The 15,122-nt window shown below is 44.7% G+C and overlaps 1 protein-coding gene across 2 annotated transcripts in view; it reads right to left on the minus strand.

The window, feature by feature from the left end:
• Window positions 1-7,689: 7,689 nt before the first annotated feature.
• Window positions 7,690-15,122, minus strand: part of lmo3 (LIM domain only 3) — a 34,817-nt gene continuing 27,384 nt past the window's right edge. For both annotated transcript variants that reach the window (XM_019866234.1, XM_019866233.1), the window contains one exon: window positions 7,690-10,290. In XM_019866234.1, the coding sequence (XP_019721793.1) occupies window positions 10,185-10,290 (106 nt within the window). In that variant the 3' untranslated portion in view covers window positions 7,690-10,184. The remainder of the gene's footprint in view (window positions 10,291-15,122) is intronic.

Here is a 15,122-nt window from a genome sequence, read left to right on the forward strand (position 1 = left end):
CCCCATCCTCCCCCCCGTGTTGACAGTTGGTCAGCGCTGGATTGGCAGCAGGCGCTCCCGCCTGAGAGTCTCCAGAGTACCCATTAGGATGGAGGCCCGGCGTCCTTATCAAGCCAACCCCTGTGCTCTTCCAGTGCGCAATTACAGCACGGTCTGCACATTTGTGGAGCTCACAGTTGTTGTTAGCGTCACCTTAGTCTACAGCCTCCTTAATAACCCGTAAGTCGGTAGCGAGGGGCTCGCAGGGGCCGCAGTCGGCAGGGTGAGACGTGCGCGGCGAGTTAATGACGAGAGTTATGGCTGTTGTGTGATGTTACATGGGAGCTGATTGGGAGAGAGACCGTGACCTTGTGTTCTGCAAGCTTTCTAATTGTTCCGGGTTCACACGGATCATAAAGGAGAACATTATATTCAGAACGGGTTTTTGGTTCGGTAGTCTTTTTGGGTTTTTTTTTTCCTGATTTTGGTCACAGCGTTCATTTGCTGATACCCCAAAATTCTTCTCCTGCCCTCTCCAGAGAATTTTGTGAAACCGAGTTGGAACTTTTTCCCGGTTACCTACAAAAAAAATATATATATATATATATATATATATATAGATACAGTATATATTCACTGTAACAAAATTTCAAAAGGACAAAACAATTCCTCATTGTTCCAATCGGCAATCACTAAAAAAAAACGCCGCCCTACGACAATTTTCCATTTATTTACATTTTACCAAATTTGAGAGTCATCTCATTTTCTTACCTAAGGCCTTTTTTTTTTTGCATAATCGGCACTTTAATTTCACAATTCGAAATGGAAATTTTAATCACATTATGACCTAATATGATGACTCGAAATGCATTCATGGTGCCGATTTTTCTTTTTTTTCCTTTCACTGTAACCTGCTCCAACAAGCTGGTTGTCACCCCAAAAATGAAGAAAAACATTATGATTTGAAAAAAAAAAAAAAATTCTAAAACTCAAATAAAAATCCCAATTCCGATCAAATTGAGACACCAAAAACCCCAATGAAGAAACGTCTCCAGAACGCGTCAAACTTCACATACTTTTTGCATTACGACATTTTCAAAATCAAAATTTGCCCGCTACCCTAAAAGTTTGCCTTTGCACTTCTTCATGCCGATACTCAAAAATTCTTCAGATCCTCCGTCTGCCCGGTTTGATTACACTCATCCTCTTGAGAGAGGTGGAAAGAGGGAGAACCGCCTTTTGAATCTCTTCCACCATTTCCCCGCAACAAAATAAGACGTTTCATTGCATCTAACCAAACGAGTTGGGTGGGGAAAATTGCCTTTTCAATAATCTGGCCTGAAACTCCCCTTGCCCTCCCCCCCGCCCTCCCCTTCACTGCCTTTTTTTTTTTTTTTTCATCCTGAAAGGTTTTCTGAAGGTTATTGTTAGGAATAAGGCAGCTCCTATACCCCCCGCAGATCACAATCATCTTTCCAATTTGTTTGAGATTAGGTCATACGGAAACAGCGCTTCATAAACACACAAGGGTCGGCATCAACAGCCACGAAGGATGACGGGGGTGTGGGCTCGACATCGCGCTGGCGAAACCAGGAGGAAAACAAACAAAATTACACAGGTCTCCATTACTAACTGCGAAAAAAAACCCAAAAAGAAGACTCCCAACCCCCTCCTTCATTTCCAAAACAGCATGACCTGGCTACAAGTTTGATTCGGATCACTAAATCCATTTTTCAACATAATTAACACCCGAGCGAAACAAGTGAGCGCTTGAAACACGGCTGTGTTGACTTTGGCGCCGCCATTAGCGGTGTGGCCCGAGAGCACGGCGCGACGGCGCTCGTGAAGTGACTGCCACGTGATTCTCTTCGGGCCTGGTAAACACACTTGGAATTTTAAAGCGGCGGGCGGAATTTGAGCATTTGCCAGATAACGCATCATTTATGGTAACCTGACGTCAAGGCGAATACATTTTCAAGCGTTTGATGCTAACGCTATGTGTTTCGACTAGCGACCGGATGTTAGCATGCCAGATAAGTGAGGAGTTAGCCTAACTTCTTGTGATTTTTTTTCCCCCCACTGCTACTTGTCCTTTAATTTGTGTTTTCCAGCAGTCTGAATCCCAGCATGCTGCCTCCCACAGGTCAGTCTGGGTACTGTTACAATCTCCACCCCTCAATAAATTCATGTATGGTGACAAGAAAGAAAAAAAATAGTTGAACAAAAGCTATCCAAAGGTTTTCATTGACAAAGCCGTGAGAATGAAATTCACCCCGATAGGCCACTAAAATCTCTCAAAAATGTTTTGCTGACATTTCAAATGGGCATTACGGGCAGGTCGCGACAATGATAATGACAATGACAATGGTGCAACTCAAAAGTTCAATGAAACCACAAATTCAGAGAGCCAACTGATGGTGTTGACTCCCCGAAGACATACAACCAAATGAGGGACAAAGAGAAACCTCCTCCTTTTATAAACTCAGTCAGCCTGATTGTCACCAGGTGTGGGAGAGGAACTCAGGTGCACTCAATATGGCCTGATGAGTCGTGTGAAGCAAACTAAAATTTACGGTTCTTCGGAACCATAACAGTACGACCATACATCTGATTTTGGGGGAGTCAGCAGACAGATTCTGATAGTTTTGGAACATGACATTTGACATTTGGTCACGAATAAGAAAAAAAAACAAAAAAACAGTTAAGATCATAGACAGGTTTGCATGAATTCATGATTCCAAATTGAACATGTGCGTCTGGTGCGTGTACCTTAGCCACCGCATTTTTTTTTCCATCGAGGATAAAGAATATATGCCCGGTCGTATCATTTTATGAACCGTCTGCGTGTGTTGCAACTGTTTATGTTCAAATATAAGTGATGCTAGCGTGTCTATGGCACGTCCGATGAAATGTTAGCATCGAGCTAGCGGATTTTCAAAAGGCGAATCTTGGTTGAGCGCACAACGTGCGAGTGTGAGATTGATGTCGGGAGTGAGCGGCACAAAATAAAGCTTGCGATGAAGATGTTGTGGAAAATTCAGTTTTTAATTGTCTGTATTTGAAGAATTAGGTCCTTTGGAGTGTCCGCCCGCCCATGCAAGTGAATGTAAATTAGCTACATTCATTTGCAGTCAGTGACTCCAGAAGGCTCCAATAACGCCACAAAAATACTGAAAATGTCTCTGAAGAGACTCATAGGTGTATAAATCTGTTGACAAACCACCAAATCGCAATGCCTGGAAATCTTCGTGGGGCGGGCGTGGGGGGTGGGGGGCGTGCAGAACTGTTTAATTAATTGCATTTGTGACCACTAAACCGCATAAGCACTTTTTAATACTTTTAATCACTTTTGCCGGTCAGGTGAGCGTTTGCGTGAGAGGGCGGATTGTTGCGATTTTCCTTGCATGGTTGACCTCCCGGACGGGGTCCTAAATGGGCATCTGGTAGGAGTTATCCCGGTTACTTCAAAAGAACGGAGTTCACAGACCTCCAGGCCGCAATGAATCCCGATGGCCCGCGCGGCGGATCAGTTGACGGGGTCAGATTTGTGATGGGACATTAACACAATCAATGAGGTGCTAATTGCAATCTTCGCTGACATTTTTTTTTCCCCATCCCGATTGTCAATATTCTGCCGGGTAAGGTTGTGACTCAATATAAAAGGTTTTAATCTGAAGGTTATTGTTAGGAATAAGGCAGCTCCTATACCCCCCGCAGATCACAATCATCTTTCCAATTTGTTTGAGATTAGGTCATACGGAAACAGCGCTTCATAAACACACAAGGGTCGGCATCAACAGCCACGAAGGATGACGGGGGTGTGGGCTCGACATCGCGCTGGCGAAACCAGGAGGAAAACAAACAAAATTACACAGGTCTCCATTACTAACTGCGAAAAAAAACCCAAAAAGAAGACTCCCAACCCCCTCCTTCATTTCCAAAACAGCATGACCTGGCTACAAGTTTGATTCGGATCACTAAATCCATTTTTCAACATAATTAACACCCGAGCGAAACAAGTGAGCGCTTGAAACACGGCTGTGTTGACTTTGGCGCCGCCATTAGCGGTGTGGCCCGAGAGCACGGCGCGACGGCGCTCGTGAAGTGACTGCCACGTGATTCTCTTCGGGCCTGGTAAACACACTTGGAATTTTAAAGCGGCGGGCGGAATTTGAGCATTTGCCAGATAACGCATCATTTATGGTAACCTGACGTCAAGGCGAATACATTTTCAAGCGTTTGATGCTAACGCTATGTGTTTCGACTAGCGACCGGATGTTAGCATGCCAGATAAGTGAAGAGTTAGCCTCACTTCTTGTGATTTTTTTTTCCCCCCACTGTTACTTGTCCTTTAATTTGTGTTTTCCAGCAGTCTGAATCCCAGCATGCTGCCTCCCACAGGTCAGTCTGGGTACTGTTACAATCTCCACCCCTCAATAAATTCATGTATGGTGACAAGAAAGAAAAAAAATAGTTGAACAAAAGCTATCCAAAGGTTTTCATTGACAAAGCCGTGAGAATGAAATTCACCCCGATAGGCCACTAAAATCTCTCAAAAATGTTTTGCTGACATTTCAAATGGGCATTACGGGCAGGTCGCGACAATGATAATGACAATGACAATGGTGCAACTCAAAAGTTCAATGAAACCACAAATTCAGAGAGCCAACTGATGGTGTTGACTCCCCGAAGACATACAACCAAATGAGGGACAAAGAGAAACCTCCTCCTTTTATAAACTCAGTCAGCCTGATTGTCACCAGGTGTGGGAGAGGAACTCAGGTGCACTCAATATGGCCTGATGAGTCGTGTGAAGCAAACTAAAATTTACGGTTCTTCGGAACCATAACAGTACGACCATACATCTGATTTTGGGGGAGTCAGCAGACAGATTCTGATAGTTTTGGAACATGACATTTGACATTTGGTCACGAATAAGAAAAAAAAAAAAAAAAACAGTTAAGATCATAGACAGGTTTGCATGAATTCATGATTCCAAATTGAACATGTGCGTCTGGTGCGTGTACCTTAGCCACCGCATTTTTTTTTCCATCGAGGATAAAGAATATATGCCCGGTCGTATCATTTTATGAACCGTCTGCGTGTGTTGCAACTGTTTATGTTCAAATATAAGTGATGCTAGCGTGTCTATGGCACGTCCGATGAAATGTTAGCATCGAGCTAGCGGATTTTCAAAAGGCGAATCTTGGTTGAGCGCACAACGTGCGAGTGTGAGATTGATGTCGGGAGTGAGCGGCACAAAATAAAGCTTGCGATGAAGATGTTGTGGAAAATTCAGTTTTTAATTGTCTGTATTTGAAGAATTAGGTCCTTTGGAGTGTCCGCCCGCCCATGCAAGTGAATGTAAATTAGCTACATTCATTTGCAGTCAGTGACTCCAGAAGGCTCCAATAACGCCACAAAAATACTGAAAATGTCTCTGAAGAGACTCATAGGTGTATAAATCTGTTGACAAACCACCAAATCGCAATGCCTGGAAATCTTCGTGGGGCGGGCGTGGGGGGTGGGGGGCGTGCAGAACTGTTTAATTAATTGCATTTGTGACCACTAAACCGCATAAGCACTTTTTAATACTTTTAATCACTTTTGCCGGTCAGGTGAGCGTTTGCGTGAGAGGGCGGATTGTTGCGATTTTCCTTGCATGGTTGACCTCCCGGACGGGGTCCTAAATGGGCATCTGGTAGGAGTTATCCCGGTTACTTCAAAAGAACGGAGTTCACAGACCTCCAGGCCGCAATGAATCCCGATGGCCCGCGCGGCGGATCAGTTGACGGGGTCAGATTTGTGATGGGACATTAACACAATCAATGAGGTGCTAATTGCAATCTTCGCTGACATTTTTTTTTCCCCATCCCGATTGTCAATACTCTGCCGGGTAAGGTTGTAACTCCTTATAAAAGGTTTTAATTGCCCTAACCTTCACTAATCCCCAATGTTATTACATGGGTATTTGCATGATTATGAAAGGTTTAAACAACAGAACAAATGTAAATATCACATAGGATTAACTGAAAATGACAGCACGGTCTGCGGTGGCTTAACAATGGAACACAACCAAGTCGGGGACTGACTACTAAAATTGTACCTGGCAATACAAAGGGCCCAACATACAAGATTCTGAGATACAGATGATCCATATGCAGATATATATTCTTTATCTTCTGCGAAGAACGACTGATATTACTGCAGCTTACCGAGGAGTTACTGTCTCCGCTTCTGTTTTTATTTCCACTCTGAATAAATCATTATTTCCATTGACCCCGATGCCGTGTACTCTTCTTGGGAGCTGACTAATTGTTCAAAGAGTCAAATTCGCTTGGGTCTTACACTCAAATCAGACCCAAAAATACAAAATCCATTATCACCGCAATAAAGAGCTAATGACCCAACAACTGGAATTTATTTGCCAGGGCGCCCATCTCCTTGAAAGGGCCAAAGGATAAGGAGTCATTAAAGCAGCGTTATCTGGTCCAGATAGCATTGGCATGTCTGTAAAGATCATTATTTTTGCCCCTGGAGCCGTTTGGCAAAGGAGAGCAGCGCTAACTCCAGGGTCAGTATTAACACAGGGATGAAGACGCTAACGATACACAGCCTGGCAGCTAATACTTTTTCTAAACGCTCTTAATGACTGTAGATTTGGATGTGGGAGAGTTGGTGTTTTTCTTTGCGCTCAAGCAGCTCGCTTTGGCTGTGAGCGAGGTGGCAGCGTTCTTTACACGTTCTTTACTCTTCTCTGGGTTCCGTCTCATTTTTCTTTTTTTTTTTTACCCTCTGTAACTGTGGCGAGAGGGAATGAGCGCACATTTTTTTTTTTCCCCAAAAGGACCTCATCACGTGAATGTCTGATCATTTTCAATTTTTTTTTTTTAACCCTTTCAAGGGACAGCGGTTACTACAGTGGACAGCTGATCATGTGATCAAGTTACAGGGTGCATGAAAGGGTAAAAGCATCAATCTTTTTTTTTTTTTTCCTGATTTTGAACACTCTTTATATTACACTCGTGGACCATACCTTGTGGGGACCACCTTTCATATATTATATTTGGAAAGATATTCAAAAATATACATATATATTTGATTTTGTTAGATTGTATCCCATTTTGCAGTGTTTTATAAGTACATATTACATTTCCCCCCAGTCACTGCTTCCCCACACGTTAAAAAACAAAAAAGGTAAGGACATAAATCAATTGGCGGCACAAAACAACACGGTTACGGCATTCTATTTATTTGCGGGGCAAACATACATGACAAAGCGAGTGTGTGTGTGTGTGTGTGTGTGTGTGTGTGTGTGTGTGTGTGTGTCATTTTCACACAAACCCCTCCTTTATTCAACCGCGCGTCTTGTAATGGCGCAAATGGCCATCACGCTGCAATGTATCATCGCTGTCACAAAAGACAACACGGCACTAATGATGCTAGGCTATCAGCGGCAGGATTCCCGGGAGGGGGGGTCGTAGGGGGATGGGGGGGCTAACATCTGACTCCGGAACAGCCGAGGCAAAATAACGCATGACACATGTCTGCCATTAGTGCGAATCCTCCCCGCGGTTGCCACACTTTCTTTTAATTTCGCCTGCCTGTAATCTCCCATCGACTCGAGTGTTTTCATCTACTAAAGGACTTTCAACAGCTTGAGCCTAATCAAAGGCGTTCTCTCTTCTTTTTTTTTTTTTTCTTTTCCCGTGTCTCTGGATAAGGAAATTCAATTAGCTTAATTGGGCTGGATATTATCCTCTGTAATGTGATGGAAGCATCGCTTTCACCAAAACTACGCAGGGCACTTTGGAAGCACCTTGCTAATTAGCGCAATAACTTTAATCCAAATGTTTTACCTCAACATTCCAGATGATTCCAAATTGAAATCCAGGTAATTAGTCGAACTAACCGCCCCCTCCACGCGCGAGGAGATCACTCGACTCCATCTCGGAGCCTGCTGACGGCAAAGTAGAAATGAAGCGTTGCGTTTCCTCGTGTTTCACGCTTGACACACAATGGGGACCAAAATAGAAAATAGCATTTTGTTTCGTTTTTTTTGTTGGTTTTTTTTTTCTTTGTGCTTCACAACGGCAAACAACAGATGGATTTATTGAGAAATGCAGTCGTTACAAAAACTTTATACATCCCTGTTTAAATGCCAGTTGTTTTGATGATTTCCACCCGCTCCCTCAAAAAAAAAAATAGAGATAAATTCTTTAAAGAAGGGGGGAATTATGAACGGTTCAAAAATAGCAGTCAGCGTTAAAACTCAACCATCAGGCTTCTGCTCGAAAGCAAAGAAATGTCAGGAAAAGCCTTCTAGACCAAATTAATGTTTTGCGGTTGTAAGAGGGTGTGTACACTTCCGCAATCACGTTCTTTAATTTTTTTTTTTTCAATTGAGTTGCACAGTTTATAGGTCATATCAATAGTGGAAATTTTATATAATTTATCTTGGTCTAATTTTGTATGTCACCGGAAAAAAAAAACCAAAAAACATGACAATCGAGCAGGGGTGTGTAGACTTTTTATCGCGCCTGTATGTGAAGCGTGCATCTTAACTTTGCGATTTCATTGGGTTCCTTGCATCTAAGCGAGGCTGAAATGTTTTTTTTTTTTTTTTTTTTCCCGCCCCACCCGCTAGCAGCAGAGACAACAAACTGAGGAAACGATTGCACTTCAAATCAGTCATATATCATCAGCGGCAACATGCTCTGCTGGTTAGGGAAATAGACAGAGAAAACTGGATTTTTTTTTTTTTTCTGATGGCTGGTTTGCATCTAATGCTGTTGCCCTTGAGCGAGATACTTAACCTTAGCAGCTCCGGCAAACACAGGGCCTTTGAAATGGCTCTGAAAATGTAAAAAAAAAAAAAACTTGGGATATAAATTCCTCCTGTCAACCGGTTGAACTGATGCTCTTTTTGCCCCCCCCAGCGAAATGACAGAAAAAAAAAAAAAAGACACCAAAAACGGCACGTAACACAATAAAACTGTATTACATTTGTGCTTAAAATTATTACAATTACATTATTTACACGCGTTGTCCTAAAAATAAACATCTCATGCTGGATGACACATTAAAAAGAATTTTACAGTAGGCAAGCAAAAGGAAATATTCTTTTTTTTTTTTTCTTCTTTTTTTTTTTTTAATGTACACTTTTTTTTTTTTTTTTTTTTACAGAGTCAAAGATGAACGCTGAGCGCAGCCGGACAGAGGCCGAGATGACGAGGGCCGCGAACGCGCCCGCCGCCGATGGCATTCAAGTATCAGCGTGTTTTGAACGGAGACAAATTCAGAACCGCTTCAATAAATAATCGACCGTAAAGTTAACCGGATGACTCGAGGGTCATTTCGCACACCTGTACATCTGCTACAACCGGCCTCCGTGAGCGTAATCTCTGGTTTACCGATACAAAGTTTAATAAATACGCTTCCCATCAAAAAAAAAAAAATAGAACAGACTCCAAATCCAGGTGGTCAAATACTGCTCGGTGACTTTGACTGATTCCATCGTTTTACATCGTCAACATTTAAAAGATTTTTCATTGTCCATTTGAACCTTGACATCACATTGAATTTTGGCCTGTGTTACTGCCACTTCCCCGCCCCCACCACCCCTCCTCCTAGGTGCCGATGATTTCAGGAGGATTGGAGTCCATAAAACTCCTGCAAAAAAAATAAAATAAAATAAAAACAAAGAGCAATTTACACACGCACACAAGTATTAAATTATTCTTTTTTTTTCCTTCTTCAAGCTCCTCTGTTTACATTTTACAACATCCAGTAAAAAGGTGTTTATCCCAAAGATACACTGATTGATAATACCTCCGTTTTAGATTCAAGTAGTTGGAGCGCCAAGTCCTTGTCGTAAAAGGTGACACATGTAAATATCTGTCCAACAACTTGCTTTGGGTTGTTCCGAGGCCGGTGTTTTTTTTTTTGTTTTTTTTTTTTTTGCCGAGAGGAAAGCGGCAATACTTGTCAGTCACTCCGTATGGCTATTCTGTACAGTCGAGTACCTCCCCTTCCAGATGAAGCTTCATTTATGTACACGTGGGGGGACAGGACCTGGACGGGAAAGCGATAGTGCTTTTTGTTTGTGTGATTGCAAGCTTTCCATCAGTCTTCTCCCACTCTTCTGTCTTCCTCCGAATTTGTGGCCCTCCCTACTCCCCGCCCCGCCCCCCCTCTCACGAGGGTCAGCGGACCTGGGGAGCGTAGCCTTCCTTCATCAGGCCCTCTTCGTAGTCGGTCTGGCACAGGATCATGTTGTTCTTCAGGAAGAACTTGTCTCCCACGCAAAACCTGCGTGACACCAGAGGGAGAAGAACGGTGAAAAAGGAAGAAGGGGGGCATTAACACCAAGCTGTAGGCTAGCGAGGGGGGCGATGGTGCTAGCTCGTCTTTGGGAGCTAGCATTGTGCCAAAATCCCTTCAGCAGCAACGCGTGAAGGAACTTCGGGAAAACATTTGTGAGTGTGCAGTTGACGGTGGGGTGTTTCTTTGTTTACTTCCCTTCCACCGGCAGATGTTAGCGAACCTCGTTCATCGATACTAAGAATACAGAATTCATAGCTGGAAGCCGCACGGTAAGTTGTGTACCTGACATGCTCGTTGTGTTGATTCAGCGCCGGAGGGCAGATTGAGAGCATGATTTGTTCCGTCCGTTTGGGACCAATTAACACAAGGTGAGACCAGTGCATTTTGGGAAAGACGGCAGCCGCACAAGTGGGGGGTTTGGGTGAGGGGGTCTACGGTTATTTTTGACCTTTCAGCGCAGCGCCAAGTGGAAATTATGTCGAACGAGAGGCAGCGCTCACTGAATTGTCCTGAGGGTCGCTTATCTCCCTTCAGGTTGGACAAGGTCGGCGAACACCGGTGCCAGTGTTTACCAGAGGGTACAAGTGTGGGTTTTGGGCGGGGGGCAAAAGGCATGCTCCAAGGATGGGATTATAATGATTGAACAAAACATTCTATGAAGGTCTGCGCTCAGAACTGATCTCACGTGAAAGCAACCGTTACACTACGCGGCTCGAAAGTGGATCTAAACACCTTATAGAACAGCAGGGGCTATGAAATAGGTGAAATTGGGCTGTGCTCTCCTCTTACGTGTTCAAATTCAGAGGCGAGCGGCAGCATTTTGAACCGCAGACGTTTGAGGGTCCACGGGCTGACTCCAAAGTGCATCGTCCTAATCCAGACTGACCGTATTTTCCACGCTATAAGGCACACCTAAAAACAGTTCATTTTCTCAGAAGCCGACGGTGCGCTTTATAATGTGATGCACCTTATATATGCATCAATATTCTTGTATTGTATTGTATTCCTTTTAGCGTAGCTCCATCTAGTGGATGCAAAACACAACTGCAGCCACTATCGCAGCTTGCATTCTATGCGCCTTAAAACGCGGTGCGCCCTATATATGAAAACGGTTTTAAATTTGTCCATTCATTGAAGGTGCGCCTTATACTCCGAAGCACCTTACAGTGCGGAAAATACAGTATGTCTTGCTTTAGGTCAATTTTTTTACATATTGCTACACCTCTCAACTCTATTATTTTTCCGCTTACACTGTGTCCACTCTCATAATGACCTCATGTCAACCTGTGTGTGTGTGTGTGTGTGTTTTTATTTTATTTTTTTTGCACTCCTTCACTCCTCCAGTCAAATTGTTTCTCCCCCTTTTCACCTCCCCACGCTCGTTTCCTCGCCCCTATTTCGCACAGACAAATTGTTTCTGCCCGGTGAAATGTCAACAGCGTATGTGACATCGGTGCGCCAATTTTGATGAGGATATTACACCGGGGCCCATCATAGGCGTGTCTAATAGAGGACGTTTTGCCCCCCCCCCCCTCCCCCCGACTATTTCCACTTCCTGGTACTAACAATAGCCGAGTATCTTTTCGCCGGTTCTATTAGGTCGGGGCTTGGAAGGTGGTTTGCTGTATCTGCAACTTAGAATATTAATAACAACCAATTTGTGTCGCAAACAGCAACTGTAGCAACTATTAGTTAGCCTTTAAGAAGCCGAGTATATTTTCGACGGTTCGTTTAGGTCAGGGTCGGAAGGCGGTTTGCTTTATCCGCAACTTCTAAATAACGGCCAATTCGTGTCGCTAGCAGCAACCGGAGCAACTTTGCGTTAGCCTTTAATAAGTATTGGAATACGAGCTCCACATTCTAGTCAAGCTGAACAAGATTCATGACTGCGATGCCATTATTTCAGTTGAACGTTCCAAACGCCAATAATTGTAAAAAATGTATCAAATACTTTGTGTTATTTGTGTCATATTATTAGCCTATACTAATGACGCTCATTAAACGAGTCCCAAGACATCATTAATACAATTCTACGCCTAGTTGTATTCCTATTACGGTCCGTAGTCAAACAGATGCTTACCGTGACGCTTACTCATCGTCCTCAGATGATTCTTCATATCTCCCTTTCACTTTCTTCCCTCTCTTTACCGAGAGGTGAGTGTGACTAATGAGTCTTTAGAGACCTCTTGTTGTAGGGGTGGGGGGGAGAAGTGGGGTGGGGGATGGCTTCCACAGGCCCACACTTAAAAGATGCATTGCGATGGCAGCTAGATGCCCCCGAGGCGCGTGTTAACTAGAGTAGCCGTTTTCCACTCAAATGAGGGAACGGGAGGAAAAAGTGAGCGCCGTGCCACATGTAGTTAGCGTTCACAAATAGCCAGCTTTATGAACGGGACCGCGTCCCTCCGCTGTCATCAGACACTCGTGTTTTCGCAGTATGCTGAGGGCCATTAGTCATCGGGACCGTGAAACGCGGTTTCCATCATTTTTGGAGCATTTGACTGAATGTGTGAGCAGAGTCGCTGCTCAAAAGTCATTTTGTTACTTCGGTCAACAGTAACATGCCCCGTGCCGCAACCTTGCCTCTAAACCGCGTGATGTGGTATACTTTGGATCATGAGCTTTTGCTCCGCCCTTCAGGTTTGTCTTTCCGTCCGACTGTCCGATATCAACCATGTCAATTTTAAAATTTTCTGTCTAAAATGTCTTGAGGGATTATCCTATGGTGTGAGGTGTGGGATTCTTACCCCCAACCCGATCTTCTCAGACAGTCCTAAATTTAGAAAAAGTGATTCAATATTTCTGGTAGCGAATCCTGACATGTACGATCGACACCGAGTTGAGCTGCGCCACTGACGGCGTGATTGTGACTTGAAACTGAACCAACCATAATGTTATCCGTTCAGCTAACAAGCTAACCTAGCTTCTGGAATATGATGAATTAAAAAAAAAAGTCAATACATTTCAAAAAATACATAATTTTCCAAATACAATAGATGAAAGGTGGTCCCCATAAGGTATGGTCCAGGAGTGTAACTTAAAGAGTGTTCAAAATCAGCAAAAAAAAAAGATTGATGCTTTAACTCTTTCATGCACCCTGCAACTTGAGAAGCTGATCAGGGTAAACAAGTTGCGAGTAATCCTTCTTTGTCAATTTACATCCATCGTGATCATTTTTCTTCCCCCCCGCGCGTCGGGTATCTCAGGATGAGGAATCACGATTTGTGTTCTGCGAGTAGTCTTCCCAGCACAGGCTCCCGGTTCTCGACACCAATCATACACAACGTGACAACTATGTCCCTTATTGCCTATTAGGCCCCTGTCTAACAAGCCTGACTCATGACATACAAGGCACCCGTGGCTGAGCTTTTGCCGCGCTGAACCCAATTGGCGTCAGTCTCTCCTTCCAAAGGCTCAAGTATGGAGAAACCCCCCCACACCCCCGCCCCACCACCCCAACCCCTTATCAGCGCTGACCTTCGCCTACACTGTCACCCATCCTGCTCCTCTCTGCTCTAACCTTCCTCCAGCCTCCCCAGACTGTGGCCTCCAGCTCATCAGGGGGAAATTGGGCCAGCACTGGCAAGATGATGAGGCCGGACGACAGCCTCATCGATTAGCTGTCCCCCACGGCTGATCTGTGGCTAACTGCTTGCTAGACGGAGGCTCATATCGCCTTCCTTATTCCCAACAACCTCTTTTCGGAAGCAGTCGCCTGTTCCTTTCGGCATCCGCCGTTTCCCTCGCTGGCGCTCAGGTAGGGGGAGAATAACGGGCCGGGGCGATTGGGAAGGTCACAATGGTAGATTTATGTTTGGTTTAACGGAGTGAGGCCGCGTTGGGTGCAGACAGGAGGAATCAGGGTGGATGTAGGATCCTATATTTTCACTGATGGACCAGAGACAAGTGGGTAGTCAGTCCCCTTTGCTCGCTAACATTTCAAAGTCGTGTTCGGAGTCGAATAAGTGGGAGGCTAAAACGAACGGCCGTGCAAGATAACCGGTGATGCTTTTTCCGTCGATCGTACATTGCTTTGCCTTCATGGCAATATATAGACTGCTGTCAAGTTGACAGCGATGGCGACAAACAGCAAAGGTCACGGTCACTCGCTCGCGTGCACTAATTGGCCGATCGCTTAACCAAGGATTCTTTAATAGCAGAGCGCGGCAATGACTATTGGAGTCGAACGGTGACGGAATCAGAATAATCACCGGCTCCCGAGTTCTCTCGGGTAGTTTGAATGCACCCACAAAGGGAACGGAAGACACGGGTTGATACGCGAGAGACTGGATGTTCATACGTGATTGGAGCAATTCAACCTTCAAACGCCAATTTGGGCGGCGGCTGACCCGGAGGAGCGAGGGATAATTACAGCGCCTGACCCCTGCCGACCCCGCCGATCGCCCGCTCTGCTTATCAGATTTCACATTTTCGGACGAGGTTCCGCAGAGAAATCTCTGGGCCATTTGCGAGATGGATTAGATTGCTTTATTGAAGGGCCTGTCGGAGGGTGGGGGGAAGCGGGTCAATGGAAGGGGAGGCGAGGGATGGAGGGGGCTTGGGACCGGTCTTTTCGTGTTTGTTTGAGGCCGGGCAATGAGAGGGGACAGAGTCGGTGCCAGTGAAACGAGACGAGCAGCGGGATCGGTATGCCAAACAAAGCGCAGGGAGCCCATTTTCAGGCCATCCGAAACAAGGCGGATAAACTATTCAGGAAAAGTGAGATCCCGAGAGAGCTGAGAGCAATTTGCTGAAGGTCACTCGATTAATCACCCGATAAATGCTGAGCATTTTGAATAACTTCAACGTGTTACTCT

Source organism: Hippocampus comes, unplaced genomic scaffold (genome assembly GCF_001891065.2).
Source record: "Hippocampus comes isolate QL1 unplaced genomic scaffold, H_comes_QL1_v1.1 scaffold50, whole genome shotgun sequence".
Classification (NCBI taxonomy): Eukaryota; Metazoa; Chordata; class Actinopteri; order Syngnathiformes; family Syngnathidae; genus Hippocampus; species Hippocampus comes.